The sequence below is a fragment of the Molossus molossus genome, unplaced genomic scaffold (genome assembly GCF_014108415.1).
Source record: "Molossus molossus isolate mMolMol1 unplaced genomic scaffold, mMolMol1.p scaffold_m16_p_2, whole genome shotgun sequence".
Lineage (NCBI taxonomy): Eukaryota > Metazoa > Chordata > Mammalia > Chiroptera > Molossidae > Molossus > Molossus molossus.
Genome location: NW_023425355.1, coordinates 62,964,887 through 62,984,283, shown reverse-complemented (window position 1 = coordinate 62,984,283; position 19,397 = coordinate 62,964,887). Strand labels below are relative to the sequence as shown.

At 44.4% G+C, this 19,397-nt stretch overlaps 1 protein-coding gene across 1 annotated transcript in view; it reads right to left on the bottom strand.

The window, feature by feature from the left end:
• Nucleotides 1-17,703, bottom strand: part of XPNPEP2 (X-prolyl aminopeptidase 2) — a 29,350-nt gene extending 11,647 nt beyond the window's left edge. The window contains exons 1-13 of the mRNA XM_036270820.1: nucleotides 17,588-17,703; nucleotides 14,887-14,960; nucleotides 13,322-13,432; nucleotides 12,080-12,143; nucleotides 11,002-11,106; nucleotides 10,663-10,749; nucleotides 9,615-9,761; nucleotides 4,826-4,927; nucleotides 4,087-4,168; nucleotides 3,647-3,842; nucleotides 2,812-2,901; nucleotides 1,059-1,168; nucleotides 265-342 (exon numbers count right to left, since the gene is read on the bottom strand). Coding sequence (XP_036126713.1) covers nucleotides 265-342; nucleotides 1,059-1,168; nucleotides 2,812-2,901; nucleotides 3,647-3,842; nucleotides 4,087-4,168; nucleotides 4,826-4,927; nucleotides 9,615-9,761; nucleotides 10,663-10,749; nucleotides 11,002-11,106; nucleotides 12,080-12,143; nucleotides 13,322-13,432; nucleotides 14,887-14,960; nucleotides 17,588-17,636 — 1,295 coding nt within the window. The 5' untranslated portion in view covers nucleotides 17,637-17,703. The remainder of the gene's footprint in view (nucleotides 1-264; nucleotides 343-1,058; nucleotides 1,169-2,811; nucleotides 2,902-3,646; nucleotides 3,843-4,086; nucleotides 4,169-4,825; nucleotides 4,928-9,614; nucleotides 9,762-10,662; nucleotides 10,750-11,001; nucleotides 11,107-12,079; nucleotides 12,144-13,321; nucleotides 13,433-14,886; nucleotides 14,961-17,587) is intronic.
• Between the last annotated feature and the right edge of the window lie 1,694 nt (nucleotides 17,704-19,397).

Below are 19,397 nucleotides of genomic sequence, written 5' to 3'. Positions count from 1 at the left end.
ACCTGGGTCTCTCTGGACTGCAGGCCGATGCTATAACCACTGAGCCAAACCGGCCAGGGCTGTTCAGGCCTTTTAATTCCAAGGAGATTCCCAACCTACCCACTGGGCTCCACTCCCCACACCCAGCCCCCACAGTGTTAAAGGTTTCAAAGCTTAAATATGAAGTCAGATCCCAGAGCATTCCCTTCTCCATCCCCATGCCCCCTGCTCATATATCCAGGATCCCCCCCACAGAGTCCTAGAAAATTCTTTCTTCTGAGGTACCTGTAGTGGGCTAGGGCAGCATTTAGACCACTAGCAGAGATGGTTTTGAAACTGGGTCCAGAGGAAAACTCTTCTTCTCTGCAAAGTACAAGGCAGGAATGGTCAATGAATGGGCCCAGGATATCTAACAAGGACAAATAAAGGTCACAGCCGCCTCTAACTCAGCCAGACTTTCTCAGCCCCACCTCTTGGTTCCATCTTCTCAAGCCCTGACCTGCCATTTATAGAGCACTCAAGGTCAAAAGAGGGACTATAGACACCAGTTATTCCTCTTCCACCTCCATTTTACAGATGGGGAAACCAAAGCCTGTGTGACTCGATGTGTTCGCAGTAAAGCAAGAGTGAAGAAACCTAGCTCACTGTATTTAAAAATTTCAATGGAGCAGCATCCTGAACCTCAGACCTACAGCCTGCCTACACCTGGGCCAAACATACCCTTAGGAAACTTCCATCCTCAACTTGATAGTCTCAAATGGTCCAGGGGCCAATAGACCTGAACCAGCTACTCCCAGGGAGAACAGGACTATCCCTGAAGCAGACACTAGGGGACAATGTTGGCTTGTGGTGTCTGAAATTGTCCTACTGTGGGGGGGGGTGGGGCTCTGGAGAATGTTTCCAACACTTCTTGCCCAATTCCAGGACCACCCAAGAACTGGTCACTCCTTGTTCCAGAGAGGCCCCCAAATACAAGGAGGATCTTCCCCCACTTAAGTATGGGGATTGATTTCCTCTCCCTTCTCCCATCCCTAAATTAAAAGATAGTCAGCTAAAAAGGACAGCCATTGGTCCTTCACCCTCGGAATTTGTCCAGCAGCTTTGCTCCTGAGAACTCGTCTACTGTGCCTTTGGGTACGTTCTTCTCCAGCCAGACCAAGTAGCGGATCACTGGCACGGCATCCCGCACCTGGAGTGGGGCAAGCAGAGAAATCAGCTGAGAAACAGTCTCAGCCAAGGCTTTGGGTTGATGAGATCAGGTAACTGCTCTGGGAGCTGAACTTTAAGAACATGAGGGTTTCACCAGCTATTTGATAATATAAAGGGATTCTTGTAAGTGTTTATTTACATGATCTCAGGGTGGTGACGTTTTTAAGAGTCCTGATCTTTTTAGAGATATTTACTGATGTGTTGACAGAAAAAAAGGATATAAAGGAAATCTAGGGATTTGCTTTAAGGTCACCCAGTAGCAGAAGGTGGGGAGTGGAGGAAATGAATGTGGGCTTGCACAGAAAATGGGATGGACCATACTTGATGACGGTTGAAGCTCAATGATGGTGCATGGAGATCATTATGCTATTTTCTTGAACTTCACATGTGTCTAAGATTTTCCATGAGAAAAAGTTTTCTAAAATGAGGAGCTTTATCCTTATTTTATCAGGAATATTCAAAAGAGTGAGCCATCCTCTTGCCAGGGTGAGAAAATCATTACACTGAACACTTACTGAAAACTTAAAATGTGCCAGACGGTGCTCATAGCAATACATGTCATTTAATATTATAATTATATGTATACAATTATATACAATTACAAATTTATATAATTATATATTTATATGTATATACACATTATATATGTAAATGTATATGCATACACACATTTATATAATATATGATTATATTATAATGAATATATTTAAAATATTTAAACATATACATATCTTAATCATTTATTAATATTTATTATATACAGCCAGCCCTCATTAGTCACAGATTCTGTATCCATTGATTCAACCAACCATAGATCAAGAATATTTGAAAAAATATTCAGAAACTTGATCCCTAAATGACACAGTATAACAACTACAAAGTGGGGCAAAAGTAGGTTTACAGTTGTTTGTATGGAAAACAATACAATAACTAATAATGCAAGAATAAACTCTGTTTTGTGTACTCACAACTGTAAACCTACTTTTGTCCCACTCTCTAGTTATACCATATTTGCATTGCATTTGGTATTATAAGTAATCTAGAGATGATTTAAAGTACATGGGAGGATGTATGTAAGTTATATGCAAATACTATGCCATTTTACATAAGGGACTTGAGTATCTGCAGATTTTGGTATCTGAGGGGGTCTTGGAACAAATCTTCTGTGCATATTGAAGGATGGATGTTATTTATGTTATAATATATGTGTTTTATATATACATATATTACATATAGTATAATATATATTGTATAATATATTTATTTACTTTTATTTAATCTTTAAAACAACCCTCTGTTATAGATTACTATTATAATCCTCATTTTACAAATGAGATAACTGAAGCCCAGAGAGGTGAAGTAACTTGCCCAAGGTCACCCAGCTAGGAGGTGAGTGGAGGAACTGGGGTTTGAAATCTGACACCCTAGCTCCAGGGCCTGTATTCTGAAGCACTGCACCATGCTGGGAGTAAGGGAGTAAAGCACTAGTGGGTGCCCAAGAATTCTGTGTCCACTTCTCTGTTTCATTGAAGGGGTTTCTTCAGGCTTCTCCTGCAGGGTATCTTTTCTAACCCTTCAGACCAGGAGCTCCAAAAAGGCTATTCTGTCTGCCCATAGACTTACGTGACTGGCCCTGAGGAGGGCCTGTTCCTTGCTGTTTTTCACCGCCTTGGTTACCATCACTGGGGAGTAGGTTTCTTCTATGAGTTTATCCTGTGTGGGCAAAGAAGAGGAGATCTAGGAACCCTTTCCAGGGCACAATCGTGTTTGAAAAGGATTGGCAAGAAAGCCCGGCTAAGGGGAGACTTGTCCATCCCTATAGATGATGATTTTTCCTTGTGTGCTTTCTGGCTATGCAGGGCTTTCCTAGTCTTCCATAGCCAACTTAACCATTCTTTCCTCCCTGCCCCTGGATCACTCCCTGCCTCTGGATCACACCAGCATTCTGGGATGGATCAGCCAGTAGTTGGCTGCATGAGTTTCCTGCACATATCATACCCTAACACCTGTCACTTACTGAGTGTGCCGGGCACTGGGTTTCTCACTCACCATCTCCTCTAACGTTTCTCAGAGCAACTCTTCTGAGGCTGGAACTCTTAGCATCATTTTACAGGTGAGATAACAGAGGCCCAGCTTGGCTAACTCAGTTGTCCAAGGTTGTTGCATAGCCAGTTCCAGGCAAAGCCAGGACTCAGTCTCAGGTTTGGTGACTTCAAAGCCTCTGGCTCTACCAGGCTGTACTCCCTCTAGCTTCCTTGACAATCTCTGAGTTCTCTGTGGACAAACATGAGGTTCTTCTTCCTTCTCCTCACAAGGAGGCCTAGAAGGGGACTCACTGCACCATTGTTGACTGACCAACTGCCTGAATGGACGAGGGGCTGTGGCCCCACTTTAGGTGAGACTTATCAGGGCTGGAATGAGGCAGTGCCTGGCCCAGGTTGGGGCCTGGCAAACCCACCTTGGGTATCACTTTGTAGAACGCATACATAGTATTGCTGGTCCCAATCCAGATCCTCACAGCTCCTGAGGTGTAGGCTTGGACGCTGTCATAAACTTGGTTATAATCTTCGAGTTGCACACACATGGGGCCTGTGCAGCTGGAGTTCAGATACTGCAGGGTCTCAGAGTTAAAGCGACTCTTGTTTACAAATAACCTGCGTGGGAAGGCAAGACCGGGAGGCCCTGAGAGTCTCTCAGGACAATGCAAAGGACCAGAGGTTGCTGGAGGTCAGAGAGCTGGAGCAGTCCAGATTTGGAGTAAGTGGGAACAGGGGTCAAAGGGTCAGGAAAAGCTCCATGCTGATGAGAAGGCTGCATATTGTGGTAGGGAAAGTGCTGGAGCAGTGAGGGGTATACATTGGAGGAAGTCCCCCACAGCAAGCCAAGGAAAAGTCATACCTGATAGAGGAGTCCGTGAGCAGTGCGTAGGAATAGAAGAAAGGGTTATAAGGGATGTCGCTACTGCGAAGATTGAAGAGCCCTGGGGAAGAGGATGATGGGGACTATTTATGAGGCTGAACTGCCTGAAGCCAGTACATTTGAAGCCTATGCCGCATTATTTGCTTTGGCGCCCCAAAGATTGCCAGTAGCACACCTGCTTCATCCACCTTTGATGTTTCTTAGTCTTTGTGGATGGGGGTATCTTTGAGGTGGGGATGAGAACTATGGACTCTTTCTCCCAGAAAAATGCAAATACCCAGCCAGCAGTAAGCACACAGTTTCAGTGGGTTCTCAGATTATCTGAAGCTTTGAGCTAGGGTCAGGTAAGAAGCCCTGAGCCACATAGGGACAGAACAGAGCCTCACTGGGTGCTAAAGCTGGATGTGTGAGTGCCATGAGATGGTGGTCAGGCTGCTGGGAGTTGTTTGCTGGGCCTCTTCCCCTTCATAAGACAGAAACCCTTGCCTGACCATAGGGTCAGGCTATTCCTCCAGTGGCCTGGGGGCTGGCCCCAGATTGCCCTGGGCTTCCTTGTTGCCTTATTCAGCAGACATGATTTCCTTCTCCTTCCCCTTGGTTCCCCATGGCCACAGAGCTCTCAGAACTGGTGAGTACCTGGTAGTTAGGGGAGGAGTCCTGCACTGCCCGCCCAGGAAGACTGGAGGATGGGGGGAAGTGTCTGCAAATCTGTACTCACAGGCTGTCTCATCAAGCATCGACAGAAGCACAGCAGTTGGGGCCTTGCGATGTTTTTGCATCTGGCTGCGGATGCTAGATACTTTCTCCTGCCAGGTGCTCCCTAGAAGCAAAGGAGTCCCCAAAAAGCATGAGTAACATACCTTCTCTTTGACACTTTGTCTCTGAGGGGGCTCCCTTGGGCAATAGTTTTCCATTTCTTTAAAAGCAGTAGAACTCTTTCTTCAAACAAACTTCTACTTGTGTAGTCATTAGGGCTATGGGCTATGGACCCAGACTATCTGGGTTCAAATTCTAGCTCTGCCATTACTAGCTGGGTGACCTTGGGCAAATTACTTAGCACCTTTGTATCTTAATTGGCACATATGTAAAATGAGAATAGATCATAGTGATGGTATCATTAAGGTTGTTATGAGGATCAAATGAATTCATATATTTTAAAAATTGTAATAGAATTTATTGGGATGACATTGGTTAATACAATTATATAGGTTTCAAGTGTATATTGTATTATGTGTTCACCACCCCAACTCAAGTTTCCTTCCATCACCATTTATCCCCCCTTTACCCTGAATTCATATTTGTAATGTACATAGAATGATGTATTGGGGTATAGTAAGTCTGGTATAAGTTTCTGATCAATAAATATGCATGCAAAACAGAGATTCACGAAAGCAGCCCTAGTTGAAAGGGCAAAGGAATAGGATTGGGCCATGTTTAAGCCTCTTCCCTGCAGTAACTCTAGTGCTTGATAAGCCACAGATTTGGGCTAAGCACTTTGTATACAGTGTTTTGATTCTTACTTGGCCCATTTTACAGAGTCTTAGGGGAAGCAAAGTGACTTATCTAGGGTCTTATAGCTGGCAAGGGGTGGAGCTGAGATTTGAATCCAGTTTGTTTGACTACATGGCTCACACTCTGTATAGACACTGGACTATCTTGCTAACATTGTCAGTCTCCAAACCTGTCCTTAAACTCAGTGTCACAGAGCTGTCCTTTCTGGGATGCTTATATCCTGGTCCTAGGACTTTAGTTTTCACCTTTTATTCCAGTTCCCTGTAATGCATATAAGGAGTCTACCTCTACACAGGGCTAGGAATTTACTGGCAGAAGGTCATAAGCTCTTCATAGGGTCCTAGTTAGGCTCAGAGATTAGCATGAATAACTGAATGCCATTAAAAAAATTTATGCGAACAGGTAAAACGATTCAATAAGAACTAAAGCTTTGGGTATGATACTTTTTTATTTTAATTTTTTTAAAAATAATTTTCTTTCTTTATTGATTTTACAGAGAGAGTAAAGAAGAGAGAGAGAGAGAGAGAGAGAGAGAGAGAGAGAGAGAGAGAGAGAGAAACATCAATGAGAAAGAAAATCAATTGGCTGCCTCCTGCACACCTCCCACTAAGGATTTGACCCACAACCTGGGCATGTGCCCTGACCAGGAATTGAACTGGTAACCTCTTGATACATGGGTAGATGCTCAACCACTAAGCCACCTGGGCAGGTATGATACTTTTTACTTTGTTTCTAGTCCCCTCACCTTGGGCATGATACTTTGTAAGTTTTATTTTATTTCATTTTGGTAAAACACACATAAAATGTATAATTTCAACCATTTCAAAGTGCACAATTGAGTGACTTTAAGAACACTCATAAGATTGTGCAACCACCATCACTATGCCAGAATATTTTCATCATCAGCAAAGGAACCCCTGCAACCCTACATCGTCACTCCCCATTTGTGCCTTCTCTCATCCCCTGGAAACCACTAATCTGCTTATTGTGACAATGGATTTTCTTCGCAAGATAGTTTGTACAAATGGAACCATCCACTATGGGACCTTCTCTGATTGGCTTCTTCCATCTAGAATTATGTTTTCAAGGTTTATGAATGTGATACATTTTTGAGACAAATAATGAAAGCAAATTTAAATTGTCTGATACATACAGGTATCTTTGAGTAACTAACTTTTCATGTTCTTTCCTTTGCCCTTTGCCCTTTCTGCCCTTCAAAACCTATGAGTTGCTGGAGAAACAGTCTCTCATTTCTATAACCTTAGAGACTCAAGAATTAAGTTTTTTGGGCTTCCAGACCCTTCCTTGAGGACTAGCAGCCTCAAGGAAGGCTTGGTTTCCCCTCACTTGTGGGAAGTGAAAAAACTCATACAGATTGTCTTCCAGTTCCTGGAAGGTTTTCCTCTTTATCCCCTCCCCTTCCCGACATAACTCTGCCATTCTTTGTCTGAAAGAGAAAAGTTTTAGTTTTGATGGAACAGCCTTGGATAGCAAGTTTCTTTAAAAACTGTCAAGATGCAGAAAAAATGATTCTGCAAGTTACATCAGAATGGATAAAGAAAATTAGACACAATTTGAACTTGTTTAATCAGACCTGCTATTTTGAGATTTCCCTCCTGCTGTTTTAAAATTCCTCTCCGAACAACAAATGTACATAAACCTGCATGTGGAAAGGGCCTCTCAGATTGCCCAATATTCCTAGGAATCCAATTCCATTGGTTCGTTCAGAATTCCCAAGAAGGTAGAGGGTGGTGGTGGTCAAGACTCTGATTCACAGTCAGTAGCCTGGTCCTGCCAGGATTTTAGTTACTGCTTACAAGAATCATAGAACATATTGTTCTTTTATGATGTATTTAGATAGTATTAGCAGGTTCAAAATTATTAATGTTAGAGTTTCGAGGGTCAGCTAACTTTCCTTTGTAGTCGGGCTGAAACTCAAACCCTAATCTATGCCACACATTGACCCCAAGCTTATTTACTCCCTTTGTCCACCCCAGTCCACCAAACTGCAGCAATCTTAAATCTAAATTCCTCATCACAAGAGGGTTGGAAGTCAAGGTTTGAATGATTCAATACAAGCTGGTCTCCAATACCACATAAGCAACTCACATCATGTTTTCTCTCTCTTCAAAAGGGTATGTTATCATGGGACTACATTAAACTAAAAAGCTTCTGCACAGCAAAAGAAACAACCATCAAAATGGAAAGGGGCCCTGGCTGGTTTGGCTCAGCGGTTAGAACATTGGCTTGCAGACCAGAGAGTCCTGGGTTCGGTTCCCGCTAAGGGCATGAACCTCGGTTGCGGTTTGTCCCCAGCCCCAGTTGGCCAGTCGATGGGTCTCTCACATCAATGTTTCTCTCTCTCTTCCTCCCTCTATCCCTCCTGCTCTATCTGAAGATAGGAAAAAAAAGGTCCTCGGGTAAGGATTAAAAAAAAGAAAAAAAAAAAAAAGGAAAGGGAACCCACTATATGGGAGAGCATAATTGCCAATGATACATTAGATAAGGGGTTAATTTCCAAAATATTTAGAGTACTCATACAACTCAACAAAAGGAAAACAAAGAACACAATTAAAAAATAGGCAGAGGACCAAAAGAGACATCTCTCCAAACAGGATATACAAATGGCCTAGAGATATATGAAAAAATACTCAATGTCACTAATCATCAGAGATGCAAATTAAAGCAACAATGAGGTATCAACTCACACCTGTCAGAATGGTCGCCATCAACAAATCTTCAAAGAACAAGTGTTGGCGAGGGTGTGGAGAAGGGGGACTCTAGTACACTGCTGGTGGGAATGCAGAATCGTGCAGCCACTATGGAAAACACTATGGTGTTACCTCAAAAAGTTAAAAATTGAAATGCCATTTGACCCAATGATCCCACTTCTAGAAATATACCCTAAGAAGACTGAAACACCAATCTGAAAGAATCTATGTACCCCTATGTTCATAGCAGCACTATTTTCAATGGCTAAGATCTGGAAACAGCCCAAGTATCCATCAATAAATGAGTGGATAAAAACGCTGTGCTACACATACACAATGGAATACTATGCAGCTACAAGAAAGAAAGATCTCTTATCCTTTGAGACAACATGGAGGCACCTGGAGAATATTATCTTAAGTGAAACAAGCCAATCAGAGAAAGACAAATATCAAATGATATCACTTATTTATGGAATATAATGAACAAAACAAACTGATGAACAAAATAGACCCAGAGATATAGAAGTAGGGCACAGACTGACAAACCTCAGAAGTGGGGTTGGGAGTAGGAAAGACATAAACCACAGAACTTATATGCATGTATGTGTAACCAATGGACATAGATAACAATGCTGGGGACGGGGTAGGGGACGGGGATCGGGAGGAGGGTGTCAATGGGGTAAAAAGGAGAAACATCTGTAATAAAAATAAATTAATAAAAATAATTTTTAAAAACGGGTGTGTTATTTTTATATTTTTCTGACTCTCTTGTTTTCTGTCTCCCTGTTCCTTTTTGCTTCAAATCCTAACACTCTTTATTCCACCATTTTCTAACTATGGTCTGAGGACCTTTTGATTCAGAGTCACTTTTTTTTTAATCCTCACCTGAGGACATTTTTGCATTTTATCTTGAGATATAGAGTAGGAGGGAAAGAAGGGGGAAGAGAGAGAGAGAAACATTGATGTGAGAGAGACACATCGAATGGTTGCCACCCACACGACCCCAACCAGGGCCAGGGACAAACTGCAACTGAGGTACATGTCCTTAGCAGGATCCGAACCCGGGCATCTCTGGTCCCTGGGCCGACGCTCTATCCACTGAGCCAGACTGGCCAGGACCAGAGTCACTTTTGAGGGGGCCAAGAAATCTGCATTTTACTCAAACATCCGAGGCAATTTTGGTTACATGAAGGTTTGAGAACCATTGCTTTGGTACCTCTTAGGACAAAATTTTTTCAGCCAAAGTAGCAGCAGCAGGGAAGGAGAGCTGGCTTGGGGAATTACCTGTGAATGCCTCCTGTAGGGCATAAATGGGCTGGCTTGGAACTGGAGGCCTCTCTGACCCCCATACCAGGTCCACAAGGTTGGTTGTGATTGACACCAGCTCTCTGTGAGAGCCTTGGAGGGCCATGTCATAAGTCTTCCAGGTGCCTGCAGAGACAGGAAGGAGTCACTTGTCCCCGGCCCACTTACACGGCAGAAAAAATTGTGACTCAGGCACAATTAGTCCTCATCTACTCTGTCACCTGTTCTGCTCCTGTAGCCCCATCTGCCCAGAGCCTGCTCAAGTAGTCTGGGCCTCCTGAGTCATATACTCTCACTTTCTGCTTTCCATTTTCAAACTCCAATTTCCACAAGCCAACCCCAATACTGTCCATAGCCAATTAGCTAAACTCATCTTATTAAATTTGAATGACTGTGGGGCCCTCTTTTGGTACTATCCATTTTGACTGAGCTTCAATGTCACAGCCCAAAGGAATGGTGATGTTCAGACCATTGAAAAGACTGTCAAAGAAGCCATTTCTGAAGCAGGAGTCTTCAGTACATATTCACAAGGACTCTATCCTTGGGGTTAGCCTGGTCAGTCAGTTGGGGCCCCAGAGCTCAGGGAGCTGTATTCCTGGGGAAAGATGACTGTGCTTCTTTACTCAAAAGCCTTCTTAGTCATTTGACCCTTCCAAACTGCCATCCAGAAGAGGGCTACTAAGTGATTCTAGTGCCCTAATTGGTAGAGTTCCAGGTCACAGAGGATTGTTCTGTGTTCAAGGATATTCTAGCCTATTCATCTGCTAGATCTTAATAATTTCCTGCATCTTCTAGGTTGGGTCTCTGCACTCATAACTTAAAAAGTCTGTATTCATTCTTTTAAATACATTGTCATCACATAATCCATGAATAGTCTTGTTGCACAATATTCTGCAACCATAAGTTTAAGCACTCTATCTTTAGTCACCCGCCCTTCCTTCTACCAAGGTATGTTTCTTTACATCCCAGGGAAATTGAGTCACCCTCATCGATGTGGACAAATATAGGGACTGAAGGAAGAACTTACCAATGGAGAAGAGGAGGGGGTCAAAACCCACACGCCCTCCAGTAGGAATCTCAGTGAGGAGCCAGTTGACAATAGGGGCACTGCCAACTTAGAGGAAGACAGGAAGGAACAGAGGTTACCTCCAGGGCCAGTCCCAGGCCCTCTAGCCAGGCTTCTGACTGTGACAGTCCTGTCTTATGTGTCCTCCTTGATAGCAGCCTCAAAGTTTAGGGATGGCTTTGAATTTCCTCAGCTTCCCATAGTGACCCAACTTGGCCTTGAATACACCCCTCACCTGTACATCACTGAACTTAGTGTGGGTTCCAGGGCTTGGGAGACAAATCCATGCAGCCCTTTTACCTTCCTTGTGGAGCTCCCAATTGCAGTCCATCTCCTGCTCAGCTTGGGTCCAGTAGCGACTGTCGGTCCAGAGACCTGCTTTTCCCATGGTCACCACTGCAGTTCCTAGGGCAGAACAGAGAAACTTGGAGGAGATGGTGAAGGTGAGGAATGTGGTTTTATTAGTGCATGTGCCATGCAGTGCTGGCTCTGAGAATGTCACAGAGGCTTCTGGAAAGAGTTATTTCCTCCATTGAAGGGAAATGAGGCAGGAGATGTAAAGAGAGCCTTGATGGAAGCCAACAGAAATGGTGTCCTGTTTTGTGTTGAGGGCCTCTCCTAAGGGAGCCATTAAGACTTTTAATAGGAGAAATGGGGTCTGCTTTCAGCAATCTAAAAGAGATGATGCTGCATGTGAGTGGTCTCAAAAAAGATGGTGTAGTCAGTACAAGACTCAGTGGCTTAGAGGGGCACTAAGCCAGGAACTTAGAGAAGCCAAATGCAGCATCTTTGGCAAAGAGAAGGGTCCGTGATGGGCAAGTCAAAGCAGATTAAAGCCCAGGGGATGAAGGTTTAAGGATCAGTAAGAGAAGCTTGGATTTCATTCAAGGGGTCAGGATCAGGGTGAGAGGCCCCTTCAGAAACTGGGACCTCTACATTTATGTATAAGGTCTCTACATTTGTGTCTCATTTGACCATGTGAGGTGATGTTTTTCCTAAAGGGCCAGCAAAGAAAAACTTTGTTCCTAAGTGAGCCATTGTGTGAAGGGAATCAGTGGACTCCTAGTGGCTAGACATAGGAGTAGTTTCTGTTCCAGAAAAGGGGCCCAGGGGTTGCTAGGTTGGACCTGGCTGCAGCAGAGTCACTGAGCATGGGAGGGAAGCCAGAAAGACCTGCCTCACGCAGAAGTGTGGCTGGTGGGCTATGAGATATGTGCCCTGGGGAATCTGATGAGGTACCTGCCCTGGTGACTCATTTTGGAGTGGTAGAGGGGCTTCTGGACATTAGGTCCTGAAGTCCTGGATGCTGAGAACTAGCTACACCAGGGCATCTTGTGACCACCTCTGACTTGACCAACAGAAGCAATGAAGCTGTTACCTGAAGACCCTGTAAAGCCTGTAATCCATGCAAGCCGCTTGTCATGTTCGCCAATGTACTCGCTCTAGGAAATCAACAACACCATCGTTATCCTTTTTCATGAAGTCAGACCCCACATGGAAGGCTCCCAACCACATTCCATTTCTTTTTGTTAAGATTTATCCAGTCCTACAAGCCCAGGTATGCTGGATACCTCTTCCTGGAAGCCCTTTGGAACTTTCCCCAGCTCTCAGGATCTTATTCTCCTTTGAACAACTGTATCTCTTAGAGTCTAAACCCCATAATCTAGCACTGGACCTTTCTGCAAAGAAGTCTTGTCTCCCTGGCCAAAATGCAAATTCTGTGCAGTCTGGGGTCATGTTTTTTGGTTCTTCTGGGTTCTTACTTCCAGTTGTCCCTTTATCTCCTCAGTTTAACATAGTACACCGAGTCCATCATAAATATTTTCTGCAGAGGACTTTATACATTATTGCATTTATTGTATCTTGATCCTAATAATCTTCACAGATTTCATTATTCCTATCTTGCAGAAGAGGAAACTAAGGCTCAGAGAAGTTTAAACATTTACCCAAAGTTCTTAGTCTTTCCCAGCAGGTGGTAAAACTAATTCAAGTAATCTTATTGACACTGAAAATTCCTCCTCTTCCAACTGGGCTGGTGCTGGAAAGGTCAATAGGGTGGAGGGGCAAACAGTAGTGGGAAAAGATCGAATGGGTGGGCAGGGGCACTGCTTTGGGAAATGCATTTCTTCTTCAGACCATATTGTTTCCTGTCTGCTTCCCCTCCCCCAGCCTATACCCCAAACTCGTGTATTCTGGGGCTCTGGATAATTTCTTTCAATGCTCTATCCATTAGGTTATAAGAAGGGCTGAGTGGTAAGGAAGTTTAGCATTCTTCCAGTCCACTTCCAGCCCACATTCTAACCTCCTAGGGCATGGTGTCATAAACATTCATTCTGGATCTGCCATCTAGGAAGTGATCAAAATCCATCCTGAAGTTGTTTATAGTTTCATTGTCTGAGGTCAAGATTTGGCAATGTCTTCTCTCCTATGTAAAGGATTACATTCTTTCAGCTGCCCTAAACTCTTGTGTCCAAGCTCCTCACTTCTTTCCCTTTGCCTGTTAAATCCTTTCTCTGCCTTCATCTTCTGAGTCTTAATAATCTCCTGTTTGTGGTCTGTTCTCATTGGCTGACCCAGGGTAGCAGAAAGGGCAAGATGGTGGGGGAAGGGCATCCCTTACCATGTGGCCATCCGTATTCGGGATGATGTAGGCAGAGAGATTCCAGGTGTGCATCTGCTGGCGAAGGTCTTTGAGCTGCACTGTGGTATTGATCACAGTAACCGGAAGGTACTGACATGGGACAGGAAGACACCAAGATACACACAGAGACACATATTGCTTAGAGAAAATGATGTCTGGGCCCTTAGCATCCGGAGGAGCCACCAGCTTCTTCTTAGGCAGGGGTTGGGGGCTGGTAGGGTGGGTGGGATGGGCCCATCTGGAGAGACTTGGGGCAGCAGCTGATGTTGTGGGCTAGTCTGGATTAAGGTGCATGGGCTGAGCAGAGATGGAGGTGTTGAAGAGCTTGGAGAGGGACCTTTTGTGACAGTAATGGGACCTGAGTCTAGGATAGGGGTGTGGGTGAGAGTTGCAAGGGATAGTCTCTTTTTGGATACCTTGGAAGAAGCAACACCAATTTAACAAATAAAAATGCAGGATGCCAATCCAGTCACATTTGAATTGCAGATAAACAATGAATAATGTTTTAGTATAAGTATGTCTCATGTACTATTTAGGGTATACTTTTATAAATATTAGACATTATCTAAAATTCAAATATAACTTGGCATGCAGTATCTCATCTGGCAACCCTACCTTGGAGACTTTTTCAAGTTTCTATTTACTGGTTTCAAATGGCAAAGGAGAGTGAATGAGTACCCCCAGGAGTTTGGGACATTTTCCAGAAAGTTTCCCTCCAAGACAGACATTTTTTTAGAGGCTGCTTTATTTTTAAAATAAAGTATGAGTTTTTTAAAATTTGTTTGTTTTCTTTTGTTTTGCCTTCTGTTTCACAATATTTCTATGTTTGTTTTAATGTAAAAGTAGTGTGGCTGGTCTACCCACCTGTCTGCCCCAGTGGTCTCATGAAGTTGACAGTGCAAGCAGATGTACTCCTGAGGCCCACTAGCTCTCACCTTTTGGCCTACCCCTGCCTGGGGAAGCTCTTTTATCTATTTTCATTGTGGAAAGAATAACTTTGGTCTCCAGCCAAGAAGCTGATGACTCTTCAGCTCCAAATTATTGGGCTTTCTTCAGATCTTCACACCCTAGGCCCCCCTCTCTTGCCCTTCCATTGGTTCTTCTAACTTTCTGTCTTCCTCCCTCCCCCCTTCTTTGCCTCCCACTTTGTTGTTCCTCTAGAATTCTTGTTTTCTTTCCTCCCATCCTCCTCCTGGCTTCTGCCTAGACTCAGTCAAAGGTTAGCTAGGGGCCTCCCACCATCCTTCTTTCCCCTCCTCCCTCCCTCTAGTGGGGCTGTCCAGGTCTAAGCCAGGACAAAAGTAAATAATCTGCTGTGGGAATGGGTGAGAGGGAGGGAAGAGGGGCAGATATTAGACACCTGAGAATGTGCTGCCCTTCCTGAGAGATGTTAATCAGAAATAGTGGCACCAAAGTCCAGAAATCAGGAGACAGGTTAGTAGAGGGAAAGGCCAGCAACTGAACCAATGGGGGGTGGGGAGGACAATGGGACCTGTGGGGTGAGGCTGGGATGGGGGTCAGGGCAGGCTAAGCCAAGGTCTCACATGAGGGCTGGTTGAACAGTTTCTCACGTTCTCTCTTCTCAGGTCCACTGGCTTTGCATGACCCCAGGCACAAACTAGGAACCAGGAGAAAAATCCAGAGTCACTTGGTGATCAGATAGTTTTTAGAGAGCATAGGGACATGTTTCCCCAACCCTCCTTCCTATTCCTGCAGGCCCTCTATCCTTTGAAACACACGATGCTGTCCAACTCTCCTTAAGGATAAAAAGAATCACATTCCATAGAAAGTCAGGCTGAATTGGTTGGCACCCTGGGTCACAATCAAAGACACCTGATTCATCCACAACTGATTGCTACTTTTGGAAGGGTTTTAATGCTCATTAAATCAATTTTTCCTTCTAATTTAATTGAGTCTCTTCAGGGTATACTGAACTGGAAAAGTTGTGTGTAAATTAAATTTTTGTAATCAAATATCTTTGAAAGTCTCTAGAGCAGCAGTTCTCAACCTGTGGGTTGTGACCCGTTTGGGGGTCGAATGACTCTTTCACAGGAGTCACCTAAGACATAAGAGAAGCAAAATTACAGTTATGAAGTAGCAACAAAAATAATTTTGTGGTTGGGGGGGGGGGTCACCACAACATGAGGAACTGTATTAAAGGGTCTCAGCATTAGGAAGGTGAGAACCACTGCTCTACAGGATCTTGCTAAATAATCACCCAACCTTCATTTTACTCTTCTATAAATCTAATTTCATATACATTGGGTTTACTTAAATTCAAGGTCCCCTTGTACCATTTCTTATAATCTAAATCTCTGCCTATCATTTAAGGCTAGTTTTAAGTATCTAAGACAGGCAATCTTAGTCTGACATCATCACCTGGTGGGGAAAGGTGGGTTAGCATGAAAGAACTCCTACTAATATGCCAGACACTGAAGTCATCAATTTATCTATAGCATCTCATTTGATACCTGTAGAAGTTCTGTGAGGTGAATATTATTGTGTACTTTCTATAGAGGAGGAAGCTGAGGCCCAGATAGGTTTAGTATAGTCAATTGCTGAAGTTTTGTCACAGTAAGTCAGTGGTAGGGCAGTGGTTTGAATCTGGACTATTTGAGTACAAAAATCCAACCATGGAAGGATAGTGCCACAGAAGGGACAGAGTACACAGAGACATAGTTTTCAACTTGGGCTGTGCCCCAAATTTGGTGTGACCCAATGAGAGTCATCCAGTATTCATTGAACAAACATTTCCTAAAGTGCCTACTGTATGCCAGGCACTGGGCTAAGTCCTATAGGCTCTGGGCCCTAAAAGCCCAGTGATCTCTGATAGTCTTCCCTTCTAGCACCTCACCTTTTGAGGAGGATCTCTCTGGAGGGTAATGGGGGGCCTGGATATGGACACTTTTGAGTGGGTTGAGCTATAGATAGAAGGAGGGTGGCTGGGGTTTAACACCATGAATGCCCTGTCTGGTTGTGCTGGTCTTATAAAACTCAAGGGGGAGATTAGACCCATCTTATTGATTTAAGAAAATGAACCCTCATTTCTGCAGGAACAGATCTCTGGCAAAATGGTGGCGCTAAGATGTCAACATAAGCAACAAGACTCAGCCAACCTATGTCCTCTGGGCACCAAGACTGCTGTTCTCTGAGGCCCAGGCTGTGGTTCTCAAGGGCAGGCTCTGCAGCCAATCATTCTGTGGTCCCTGACACAGGGCCTGGCACTGGAGAGGTGCTCAGGAATTGGGTACTGAATGAATGAGCAACGTCCTGCTGACAGAGAACAAAGGGAAGGAAGGTATCCTCAAAGCTGGAAGTGGAATGGGTGTGGAGGATGTTGAACTGGGTAGTTAGTTATGACCAAAGGGGACAAATAGGGGTGACAAAAACCAAGCTTTAGTTAGGCTCCTCTGAGCCTTCTTCTCATTAGGCTTTGACTTTGGCCTGCCATACCCATCCTTTTCTTGATGGTCCTGAATCTCCCAGTCTTAGAAAGAATCTTGCTAAGTGACTTTAGAAGGAACCCCCCACCCTTAATATCTGATCACCCTTTGATATCTGATCAAATTCCTCACTCCACCCTTGGTATCTGATCACCTTGGCCTGACTTCCATAAGAATCCTATTAAGTCGGTTTAGCAAGAATCTCCCTATTCTTTATGTCTCCTCTTAGGAATTTCAAATCCACTGACTTCCTTACTCTGTACATTAGCCATCTGTGCTGTATTCAGAGTTGAGCCTGATCTTCCTCCTCTATTGCAGTGTTCCTATTCCTATAGTGTTGAATAAAATCTGTCTTACTTTTTATTTATTGAGAGAGGAAGGGAGAGAGACAGAGAAAGAGAAAAACCATTGATGTAAGAGAGAACATTGATTGGTCACCTCCCGTACACATCCCAACCAGGGAATGAACCCAAACCTTCTGGTGTGTGGGACGATGCTCCAACAAACTGAGCCATACTAGCCAGGGCTCTTCCTTATACAAGTGCCAGAATAATTTTTTCTTTAACAGATAGGGATGGAAAGGTGTCAAACCATACTGGAACTGAGTCTTGAGGGTCCCAAAGACTGTCTCTGATGTTCTTCTTCCTCAAGAAAGAGAAGGGGACCAAGAGAAAAAGAGACAACCTGGGCCCCAACCCTCACTCCAACCATTTCTGAGCCCAGAAGGGGAAGCTAGAGCTGCTCTCCAGCTGGACCTGCCCTCCCAGCATTAGTGGGGATGAAGAGACCAGGATGCACATACCAGAGAGGAGGACAAACAAGGGGCAATAGCCCCAGGGAATCCCGGCCATGGAGTCTCCAGATGCTGGTGCTGGGTCAATAGAGGGATGAGGGAGAATGAGCAGGTTTCTTCCTTTTCTGGCCTCTTCCTCCAGGCCTTTCCCAGGCAGGAGCAGCCAGGGGGCAGGGGCTGGCAATGTGGAGGAGGTGTCCGACTGGTGGATGAAGAATCCCCTTCGATCTGTTGTTTCTGAGGGATCCAGGAGTCAGGGTGGGCAGAGAAGCCTCTGTTGGTTCCCAATCTCCTAGAATAAATGTGAGCCTGCCCAGGGCAGAGTCCAAAGATCTGAGCCAGAGAAGTAACAGCTGGTCTCAATCAACTTGCTTCTCCCAACCCCCTTATGTACAGCAGCCAACTTCAGCCATTCCTGAATTTTGTCCCCCTCCCTCTGGCAAGCTGTTTTTCATTAGCTCTCTGACCACGGGCTCTGCCTACAGTCCCACTTTGCTTCTAGATGAATGTTTATCCTTTCTCCTCCTCTACAGTGGCTTGTGTCAGAAAAAGCCAGTGATTTCTCTCCCTAGTGCCTAGGAAGCCCCACTGCACCCCTCAGGGAAGTTGTTTATAGCTGGAGACTTACTTTCTTGAGCTGAGGTGAGTCCCCTCAGGAGAGCCCATTCTATAAAAGTGCTGCCAGCCACTGGCAGAGGGAAAGACTGCCCTTCTTTTGGGACTGTTAATGCCATTCACGCCTGAGAGGGAACAAGGCCCAAAGACCTGTTTAGAGGGATCAGGGGATACAACTGAAGAGGAAAGAAGACCCACAGAAGAGAGTTTGGGGGCTCACAGAAAACAAATTTGGTTAACTGGACATGGAGTTTCTGCCATAGCTTCTAGAACATGACTTTGTGCAAATCTACTGTTCAGCTACAAACCATGGCTTTCTGCTCATCACATGTGTCTAAACTCCTAAGAAAAACTTTCTTCTAAGTGAAGACAACATTTACAAATACATGTATTTACATGCCTATAATATTTTGGTTGTGCATGCTTTGTCTTTAAGTTATTAAAGGAATGTTTAACTTCTTCCCTATGAAGAAGTGGTGAAACTGAGGACAGCTTTGTCTCCACAGCCACTGAATTGGAGGACAGCTTGTTGCACTAGTGCCAAAGCAGCTCCCAGTAAATGTCCTCTAGAACCCTCAGCCAAAAAAGGATACTTCAAAGAGACAAACAGACCTGATGAACAAGTGCTCACTTAGCCTGGGGGGGCCCCAGAGGCAAACCACTCATTCCTTTTTATTTTATTTTTAATGTATTTATACTCTGCTTACAAGCACAAATTTAAGGCAGCTTTAAAAGAATCCATCCAAATACAATAAAATAAACCATTTTGAAGAGGGAAAAGGACCATCCTGGGACTCTCTGAAGGAGGGAAGTCTAAGTGAGTGAGAAGGTTTAGTGAACTCCACCTCTAGGAATAAAAGCTGAGGGCAGAGCCCTCAGCCTCAGAAGATAGACTGGGGACAAGGACTGGGAGAACCCCATGTGGTTTTGGGCCTGCTGACATGCCCATTATCTTTTCTGTACCCCCTTTGCCCCCACCATTTCAGGACTGAGAATAAAGCTATTCCCAGAGACCAGAGGACTGGGGAAATGCCTTCTCAAAGGCCATTCCCTGCACCGTATTAACCATCCTGCAAAGGGAAAGTAGGTCAAATTAATGGGGTCATGTGTGTGGGGGTGGATTTGGAGAAGGGGGGAGATGACCCTGCAGACAGTTGTCTAGGACAAACAGCTCTGCCTTCACCAGTGAGTTTAGGAGCAAACT